Source organism: Bipolaris sorokiniana (genome assembly GCF_000338995.1).
Source record: "Bipolaris sorokiniana ND90Pr unplaced genomic scaffold COCSAscaffold_8, whole genome shotgun sequence".
NCBI classification, from domain to species: Eukaryota; Fungi; Ascomycota; class Dothideomycetes; order Pleosporales; family Pleosporaceae; genus Bipolaris; species Bipolaris sorokiniana.
Window position 1 is genome coordinate 667,228 of NW_006911902.1, and position 8,870 is coordinate 676,097.

General features: G+C 53.2%; 6 protein-coding genes across 6 annotated transcripts; 3 read left to right on the plus strand and 3 right to left on the minus strand.

Annotated features, from left to right (window-relative positions):
- The first annotated feature begins 429 nt into the window (after nt 1–429).
- Nucleotides 430–760, plus strand: COCSADRAFT_329824 (uncharacterized protein). Its single transcript, XM_007702488.1, has one exon. The coding sequence runs from the start codon at nt 438–440 to the stop codon at nt 651–653; it is 216 nt and encodes a 71-aa protein (XP_007700678.1). The 5' UTR covers nt 430–437; the 3' UTR covers nt 654–760.
- Nucleotides 761–866: 106 nt separating this feature from the next.
- COCSADRAFT_26955 (uncharacterized protein) lies at nt 867–1,916 on the minus strand (the record flags this gene model as incomplete). Its single annotated transcript, XM_007702145.1, has 3 exons — nt 867–1,515; nt 1,586–1,645; nt 1,714–1,916. 3 exons carry the CDS (start codon nt 1,914–1,916, stop codon nt 867–869), a joined length of 912 nt encoding a protein of 303 aa, XP_007700335.1.
- A 358-nt stretch (nt 1,917–2,274) lies between these two features.
- COCSADRAFT_26956 (uncharacterized protein) lies at nt 2,275–3,281 on the plus strand (the record flags this gene model as incomplete). Its single annotated transcript, XM_007702146.1, has 4 exons — nt 2,275–2,283; nt 2,545–2,674; nt 2,816–2,838; nt 2,925–3,281. 4 exons carry the CDS (start codon nt 2,275–2,277, stop codon nt 3,279–3,281), a joined length of 519 nt encoding a protein of 172 aa, XP_007700336.1.
- A 349-nt stretch (nt 3,282–3,630) lies between these two features.
- COCSADRAFT_90842 (uncharacterized protein) lies at nt 3,631–4,971 on the minus strand (the record flags this gene model as incomplete). The annotated part of the gene is made up of 4 exons (XM_007702489.1): nt 3,631–3,776; nt 3,853–3,988; nt 4,042–4,587; nt 4,723–4,971. 4 exons carry the CDS (start codon nt 4,969–4,971, stop codon nt 3,631–3,633), a joined length of 1,077 nt encoding a protein of 358 aa, XP_007700679.1.
- A 190-nt stretch (nt 4,972–5,161) lies between these two features.
- COCSADRAFT_37391 (uncharacterized protein) lies at nt 5,162–6,080 on the plus strand. Its single transcript, XM_007702220.1, has 4 exons — nt 5,162–5,249; nt 5,321–5,413; nt 5,506–5,753; nt 5,885–6,080. Exons 2-4 carry the CDS (start codon nt 5,337–5,339, stop codon nt 5,962–5,964), a joined length of 405 nt encoding a protein of 134 aa, XP_007700410.1. The 5' UTR covers nt 5,162–5,249; nt 5,321–5,336; the 3' UTR covers nt 5,965–6,080.
- A 382-nt stretch (nt 6,081–6,462) lies between these two features.
- COCSADRAFT_91770 (uncharacterized protein) lies at nt 6,463–8,739 on the minus strand (the record flags this gene model as incomplete). Its single annotated transcript, XM_007702490.1, has 1 exon — nt 6,463–8,739. The coding sequence occupies one exon, from the start codon at nt 8,737–8,739 to the stop codon at nt 6,463–6,465; it is 2,277 nt and encodes a 758-aa protein (XP_007700680.1).
- Between the last annotated feature and the right edge of the window lie 131 nt (nt 8,740–8,870).

An 8,870-nucleotide genomic window follows, 5' to 3' on the forward strand; every position in this document is an offset into this window, starting at 1 on the left:
TATAACCCGCATGTCTTATCCTCCCGCATAACTACACTATAAATAGAGACACCGTCAATCGCACAAGGCGGACTATTCCAGAGAAAGATAGGGAGTAAGATAAACTCAAGGGATTTCGGGGGAATGAGGCTGCAGTGTTAGTGGTAGTTATAGCTAACAAATTAGTTGCATTGTACTAATAGCTGCAGTCAAAAAGAGAGAGAGAGAGAAAGGCAGGGCAAAAAACAAGGTGGAAATCTGGTACGCAATGCGCCATTGGATCCATGCTTCGGGATGATTGTTAGAGTAGCTGTAACGTCAGAACGACGTGAAACCATGACATCGGTGAGCAAGATTGCATAGATTTGGATCTAGAAGGCGGAGAAAACAAGATGGACAAGGAAGATCCCCTTTGTTCTACCATGTCTTCGGATCATGTACGTGGCAGAAAGGGCGTCATGCAACGTCATTACAGGTGGCAAAGGCAAAGAAAAAAAGGGAGAGAGAGAGAGAGAGAGACTGCGAAGAAACCTAAAGTGCGGGTGACGTACATAGTGTGTATTTGGGTCACAAGCTATCTAAGTTACTTGACCGGTCCCCCACCTTTCCCTAGTCATCATATCACTACCCTCCCCTTTCCAGGTAGCAAACAAAAGGTATCTATGGAAAAATGAAAACAAAAAAGAAGGATGGAAAAACAATTCTTGGTATATTGCTGGTAAACTTTTGAGGAGTGAGAGAGATCATGGGTGTGCGTTTCCATAATCTCAAACAGCTACGCCTGCATAGCAGATAAACCTTACGGTCATGGTATCTATTATAAACGAGAAAAAGGCAACAAAGCCCATGTAAAAGGGAAACATGGGAAAGAAATGAACATTGTTTGTCTAGACGTGGCGAGGTGATGAGGCGAGTAGTCGACCAAGACTACCGCTGGCAACCGAGGGTTCGGGAACAGGCGACTTTGCGTAAACAATCTCGCCTTCGATGGTGCTGGTCGAAGTCCTGGATACGGCGGGTGACTTGTGCGAGTAGGACTTGGGACTTGAAGGAGCCGTCACAGGTGTGACAAGATCAATCGACTTTCCTCCTCCATATGATCCGTTGCGGGACGGCTTAGTCCTGGGAGGAAGAGGTCGCGTAGTAGCAGGCGTATATGGCAGCGAGTAGCTTACTGAAGAAGCCGGAGTATGTGACAGCGAAGGGGCAGCGCTAGTGCTGTATTGTGATGTTGATGCACGATTGTAGCGGGGTCGGTAGGCCCGCATATTATCAGGTGCATAAGTAGGTGCTGATTGAAACTTGCGCAAGTATTTTGATGCGTCGGACTGATAGCGGTCGTCGGCGTTATCATCCGAGGATACATCGGAGAAGGCACATGACGAGCGTTTTGAGTCTGGCTGGGTGGGGGAGCGCTGGGGAACAATGTCACGGAAGGCAAGGTCGTCAAAGGTAAAGTTTGCGAAAGGAGTGGTTGGCGGCGAGTAATGATCGTAGTAATAGTTGAGGCTTTTCTCAGCGTCTTTTTTCTTGCAGCTGTGTATAGAGGTTAGCAAAGTGGTCTGTGCGCGATGGGGCTGTCAGAACGAGGGTGTCATCATCATACCTTTCTGAGCAGTAGAGCACGGTGTTGCTTGGAACAACAATTTGCTTCTCGCAAACAGTGCTGCATGAGTGGGTTAGTATATTGTGGGTGGGTGGTAAAAAAGGGGTATAGGTGAGTGAAGTACATACCAGTAGTTCAAGAAGCTCACTGCCATTGAGTCTTCGTCGTCGTCGTCGACGGCGAGGTCGGCGTCTTTGGAGGGAGCGACTTTGGAAGCAGCCTTGGTCCCGTGGGATTGCACGCGCTTTGACAGAGGCCGAGAGGGCCGTGCGTGCGGTGGCTGCGACTTCTTGGATTGATGGGACAGGTGACGAACGTGATGCGTGGCCATGGTGGAGGCGGAAGAAGTTTAAAAGGGCTAAATGCCAGCGAGTTGATAATCGCGCACGGTGCGCGATATTTTTACAGGCTGAAGACGACCAAGCGAAAGAAGCGGTGACACCGGCCGCCCAGTTCCCAGCTGGCTGATATGACGGAAGGTTCGTGCGTGGCTTTGTTTAGAACCCCTTATCGCCTTGTGCACTGCGCCATCAACTTAGCCAGGAACAACGATATTAGGACTTGCTATCTAATACGAATTGGCGCGCAGAGCCGCCGTCATCGGGCAGCAGGGCAGCAGTGTGTGTGATGTATGGGAGGTGACGAGGGCAAGAATGGGCAGATGCGTCATGCCCAAAAAAAAAGAAGCAATGACTTATGTACGTGGATAGTATTATGTATGTACTTACACTGAAGGAGTTGTCGCCGGTCCGGATGCGATCTGCGGACAGGGCTGCCGACGGGAGGGTGGAACACTGGGTGGACTGGGGCTGTGTGGGTTGGCGGGCTTTGGGGGGGGGGAGGGGGGACGATGAGAGAGACAGAGCCGAGTATTTCCTCGAGGCCAGCGGCTTTCAGCGGCAGTGGAACAAGCAACGGTCTCGGGAACTGATAACAGAAATGATAACGACGGCAACCAGAGCAGTAGGGGGACGACGCGGTCAATAAGTAATTACGAGGCCGGCCTGTGCAAACCCACGCCCAGTTCTAGAACGCTGCGATTGACGACGGCAACGGCCCTAGTTGCACCGTCGGGATACGGCTGCTTGGGTATGTGGGGAACGATTCGTGATAGCCATCACGACAGACCCGTTGCCGTGATAGCATTCCAGCACGCAATGCCGCCGCCGTCTGGGCGCTGACTCCCCGCCCGCCTGCGACCCCCCACCTGCATCCACCACGCTGCCTCAGACTCAGGCTCCGTCTCGTCCGGTGTGAGTAGAATTGTCGTAGTGGCCAATCCTGCGCCCGTAGCCATCGTACTCTGCTCTGCACTGCGCTGCGCTGCACACTCTTCCAGCAAATGGCGCTCCGAGCCACACCCACACGCAAACCAAAGCCCATCAAGGTCCACGCTGCGCCGCCATGGGCTGCCTCTGGTAGCGCCGCCTCTCCTTACTTAGGTACTCGTTCACACCATCCCAATGTCTGCGAGCGCCTGCTTATCGGCGCTGCTACAACATTCCCAATCCCAGCGTGCTGTCCATATTACGTGCCTGCTCAACACAATGGAGCCATATTGCGAATGTTTGACATATCGGCCCAATGGGGTAATCCGGTGCTTTGCGGCACCCCCTCCACCCATCGCCGCACCGTTCGCTTGTTTGCTTATCCTCGACCACCCATGCCATGCACCTCTACACCTATCGGTGGATGACTAGGCAGCCACACGTCCTTCTCTTGCCTTGCCCATAATTCGCTGCCAGCCTGTTGCGTTTGACCGGCCCTCTGACTGTGCATAGCAAAGATGTGAGTCCCATTTTGTTTTCTACTCGCGTATAGTAGCTACTGCTACCTCCCTTAGCGGCCGCGCAGCAAAGGCCCGACAACGACAGACTACTCGCCTACCCGCCGTCCCAGACATAGTGAATCATCAAAAATTTTGTCCTCTCCCAATCCTGAAACCTTGCCGCTGCCGGTAACCCACAATATTAACACCGTACGCGCACTTCAATTCGTACGCACCTCGCATGTGACGGACAAGACTTTTCCCCTCGCAATCCATGTCATACAGCAAACAAGTTATTTGTGTTCTGGCCTCTTGCAATTCTCCAGATCTGGATCGGCGTTGATGTTGGATAAAACGGGCCTTCCTGGACATGCTCAGGCACCAGCCGCCACTCAACCCGTTCGAAACTGAACCTGTTCCGCTCTACCCCACAAAAGTCAGCAAACATCGCACCCAATGTCGTAACCCCGACCGCATAACACCACGCAGGGTGACCCACCGCACGCATTCAAGAAAGTCTCGAACGTCTGCTCGTTGCGTATGGTCGCAGAAATAAAAACTAGGAGCGCCGGGTTCAGGTCGAAGAATTCTCTCAGAGTCGAAACCAAGCGTGAAATCACCGACTTGTCATAGGTCTGCAGCGCTGTCAAACCCACTTCTCCGCGACACCGCCGTCATGGTAGCTTACCACGTCTGCTCCTATTACAACGTCTGGAACCTCCATTCCGTAGTCTTCTGAAAATGTTGTTGCGTCGACTGGATAGCCCCACTTGAGTGCTGCTGTACGCACTTGACAGCTAGAGTCGTCATCGACATCGAGTCCGTTCAGAAAGAGATTGGTATTGATCGCATCCACCACAGCCTCATCGCCATCCGTGGCCACGATACCAGCCACACCCAGGTGCTTCGCACACAGTATGGATAGCATACCCGTCCCCGCACCAAGTTCAAACACCCATTTCTGATTGATGAACACGTGGCCAGGTTCGGATGCAAGGTAGGATCCGAGTAGTAAAGCGGCTTCCCATGTTCGCAGACCCGTCGTTCCAGACGAAGAAATGACGGAACGGGCTTCCAATAGCGTCACGGCACGCTCACCGGAATCGCTGTCGTCAGTCGACTGTTGGGGGAACGAGTACGTCACAAAGGCTTTCTGCTGAGCGGCATCCGTTTCAGAAGGTAAGCTGGCCACGAGTAAAGTTGTCATTGCTTCCATGATATCATCTGAGATTTCCTATAACAAGGTAGGAGGGGGCAAGTCAGCGGATGCTGCAACAAGTTGATTCCTGCACATGAAATATCTTTTGGTACGGTACATGGTTGTACACAGCAAAGGCAAGAACCGCGATGAAGAGATAGGAGACCATACATCCTCCTCAGGGTCAGTCATGGACCGCTCGAGTTTCCCGACAAGTTCCTTCAGGACTCTAAGCTGGTAGCGAGCCGGTGGTGGCGAGGAAACCTTGGACGGGTCGAACAAGTTGCCGAACAGCCATGCCTGCACCAGGGGCCTCTTCAAGGTTGCATTGTCCGGCCATCTCAGCTGTTGTGGCTCGACCAGTTGAAAGTACTGGCGTTGCAGGACGCGCAACTGCGCCAGCTGTTCAGGGTTTTCCATAGCGGGGGTAGCGTTGAGGATAGTCTGAATAGCCTTTTCGAAAGTTCAACTAGTTCAGCGCCAAGTGTAGAAGACCTGCAGGCTCATGGGTGACAATCAGCAGTCGTGTTCCTGCCCCCGACCGCTTACCTAATTTTGCAGCGGGGCGTCTTGGCAGTCTAAGCGAGGCAGGCGCACCGCCGACCGCCGACACGACGCACCGCAAATTCGACATCTCCATCCCGCCGCCAGCTACTAACCACAGCGAATCGACAAACAGCAGGATCGATCTCTGTCCAGTACGTGCAACTTGCAAGCCTGCTCGTTCTACCGTCATTTGTAAAACGACGTCTAACAGCCGTCGCTGCAGGTCGAACTTATCCATCATGGCCGACTCTCAAGTTACCCTGCGCACGCGCAAGTTCATCCGCAACCCTCTTCTCGGACGCCGTCAGATGGTCGTGTAAGTGCAAACGACACCGATAAAAAACCAATACACCGGACAAGGTGATTGTGGAAAAGGGAATTGATGAGTCTGACGGGAATTGTGTACAGCGACGTCCTCCACCCCAACCGCGCAAACGTTTCCAAGGACGAGCTCCGTGGCAAGCTCGGTGAGCTGTACAAGGCCAAGAAGGAGGATGTTTCCGTCTTCGGTTTCAAGACACACTTTGGTGGCGGCAAGAGCACCGGCTTCGCTCTCATCTACGACAGTGCCGAGGCCATGAAGAAGTTCGAGCCCCGCTACAGGCTAGTACGATACGGCATGGCCACCAAGGTCGAGAAGGCCAGCAGGCAGCAGCGTACGTTTCCCTCGCCGATACCCTATATGGTCTCGTGGATCAAGCAATGGTTCTATGAAATACAAAGGCCCATGGGGTAGAAAAAAAATAGGGGATATGAAAAGGACATGAATACTGACTAGGGCAAACAGGCAAGCAACGCAAGAACAGGATGAAGACTTTCCGAGGCACAGCCAAGGCCAAGGGTGGCGCGAAGAAGGAGAAGAAATAAGCGGCAGGAGTAGGCTGCTGATTAGGATGATGATGATGATGACTAGTACAAAGGTCATTGTTGGGGGGTCGAGAGTGGCGGTTTCTCTGGAACTACTACTGTTCCGCCTGCTGCGGTTTCTTCATCATGGTGGGAACGGAGTTGCGTCTGCGGGCATGGGCATGTTTATCTACCATTGCCTGGAAAACTCTTGCGGATGGACACGACAAGACGGATGGCGTTTGAGATGAATTGTCTGCTAACCATCAATGCATATCATGGACTTTACGATCCTCCAATTGATTTGTCACCTGGCCCTAACCCCCCATTTCTTTGTGTCACTTGCTTGTGTGCAACTTTGTATGTGTGTTTATCTCTTTTTTTTGGGACTGGTACAAAAGGTGATTATTATATAATTGTGATGTTGTTGCTACTGTGAACAGATCTATATAATACAGACTAGGAATTTTTCTACTTTTTTTCCTTTCTACTTTTTTTCCTTTCTACTTTTTTTCCTTTCTACTTTTTTTCGTACGACGGAGCAACACTGACTTCGGTCTTTGTCGGGGCTGGACTCTGTTGTTGTGGTTGGGCACCCATCAATGGTATTGTACTTGCATCTCGCTGTGCCTCACCTGTCGGCTGTCCCTGTGTGCGTCCTTGAACCGGAGTCTGCACCTGCCCTTGTTCTCTCGCAGCCTCATTTGCATCCACAGCCGGTGTTTTCCCCAGCGTCGGCGTCGGCGTCGGCGGCGGAGGTGGCATATTCTTCTTTCCCGACCTAGGGCTCGACATTTCCCAGAACCGTCTCGGCACATTCTTAGCCGGCGGCATACCCAGAAACCCTTTGCCGCCCATACTCTCCAATGGCTTTGCTCGGCCTCCTACATAACAGCCCAGATCGCCGCTCCATACAAAGCCGCCTCCGACGACGCCGCGGAGCACGCCAAAGGCACGTGCGTCCCGGTATGCGATGCCCGTTTCTGGGTCGCGGTATCGGGCAATTGTATTGGTAATGGGACACAACTTTTGGCCTGGCTTGAGCGCCAGTTCCGCATCGGCCTTGTGCGCGGCGTTCTTTCTGGGCTGCTTTGGAGGCGCAATGAGCGTTTGTTGGATGTAGTTTGCAGCTTCTGTGGGGGTCCAGTCGAAAAGTGCCGTGTAAAGCTGTACCAATGCTGATTTGTCCTTTTCCTTGAGAAGTGAAGCGCTACTCCTTGCTCTTAAAGATGTCTGGGCTGGCGCTTCGAGGTTGGGGAAATTGGAGAGGATAAGTAGGTTTCTGAGGGCTCGACGGATGGTTTTGCGGCGCGGTGGTGCAGGTGGTAATACGGGCTTCTGGAATTGAGCGAGCATAGCTTCGGGGCCGATTGATAGGTTACCGTTGCTTTGTGGTATTGAAGGGTCATTGAGCGGGGGGTGTGGTGTTTGTGAGAATGAGGGCTGTGGATTTGGCTGTTGCTGTTGGAATGGCGATGCTTGAGTAAAAGGATTCGGTGGGAGATCACCAGGCAGTGTCTGGGATTGTTGATTTTGAGCAAATTGGTCAATGCCAAAGAGGAATGACGAATCTTGGCTAGTGGGTGCAAACATGACATTGCTTGCCATTGACATGCCGTGTGAGCCCATAAAAACATCTCCGCTTTGAGATGCTGCTGCTGTCCACGGCATCTGTAGTGAATCTTGCTGTACTGGTAACGTCGTGGGTATAGGAGGTGTATGGGATGTCCTCATTGGAGAATGGATTTGGGCTAGGGGGTCGAATACCGGTTGACTTTCCTCTACATGGTTTTCAGATGGTTGCGTGTTATGTTGTGTAGGGGGGTTTGTCTGCTCTGCTTCGGACTCTGGTTGAGCGATTGCCGCTTCTGCAGCCTCGATCTCCTTGTTAAATTTTTCTTCAAGTTGCTCCGGGGTTGGAGCGTCTTTGCCTGTGTACTTGAGCTTATCATCCACCCAAATGCCCGGCCCACTGTAGTAGCGATAAAAGGGCCCATCGATCTGGCGGTTCTTTAGGGCATCGATTTTGGCCTGCCTCTCAGCTGCCCTTGCTTCTTCGGCCTCCTCCCACCTGTGCAGTGTCTTCTTATTTATGCGCTCGTTACGGGCGGCCTCAGCGAGCCTCTCAGCTTGCGTCAAAGGCTGCTCCTTGGCCTTTAATTTTCGCGCCTCAGCAGCCTTCATCATAGCCAGAGTGTCGTCCCGCCGCCGGTCCTTCTCCTTGAGCTTTGCCAGTGTGGCGTCCTTGTTGGCGACTGTCTGCTTCCGGTTGGACATTCGGACCGGACCATCCTCTTCGGTGGGCAGCCATGATGCGCGCTCCGACTTCTTCTTGGGCCGTGGCGGGGCATGCGTAGGAGACTGGGTGCGGGGGACGTCAAGCTTGACTCTCTTGTGCGCAGCGGCGGCGCTTCTTGCAGCAAAGGGATTTGTCGCGGCTTTGCGCTTCTTGTTCCTTTCTTGCCGCTCGGCCCTGCGCAGCTCCTTCTCGCCCGCGTCGTCATCGTCATCAGCACCGCCATCTTCGTCTTCCGAGGATGACGAGTCTAGATTGTAGTCGTCGTGCTCATCCACCTGGTCGCCTTGGAACTCCTCCTCGTCGGGCGCCTCATCCCATTCCTCGCCCCATTGCTCATCCTCGGCCGATTGCGCGAGCAGGGTGGACATGCGGTTACCAGCATTGGATCGGCGGGCACGCGTCGTGACCATGAGCTCGGCGGGAGCTTCATTGTCGCGGTCATTGTCGGAATGTGGAGACGGGTCGCGGGGAGGAGAGGGTGGTGGGGCGTGTTGCATGGCGATGTTGGACGCGGCCTCAGACATTATCGGTGGTGAGTAGAAAGGCAGGCACGAGGGTTGGCAGGGAAGGTGCAAGCGAGCAGCGATCAATCACGGCTAGGGCCTGAGGCACAATGTGCTGAATATGG

Coding starts and splice junctions, on each gene's coding strand:
- COCSADRAFT_329824 (XM_007702488.1), top strand. CDS start 438: ATGCAACGTCATTACAGGTGGCAAAGGCAAAGAAAAAAAGGGAGAGAG.
- COCSADRAFT_37391 (XM_007702220.1), top strand. CDS start 5,337: ATGGCCGACTCTCAAGTTACCCTGCGCACGCGCAAGTTCATCCGCAAC. Junction 5,414..5,505: donor GGACGCCGTCAGATGGTCGT/GTAAGTGCAAAC, acceptor AATTGTGTACAG/CGACGTCCTCCACCCCAACC. Junction 5,754..5,884: donor GAAGGCCAGCAGGCAGCAGC/GTACGTTTCCCT, acceptor TAGGGCAAACAG/GCAAGCAACGCAAGAACAGG.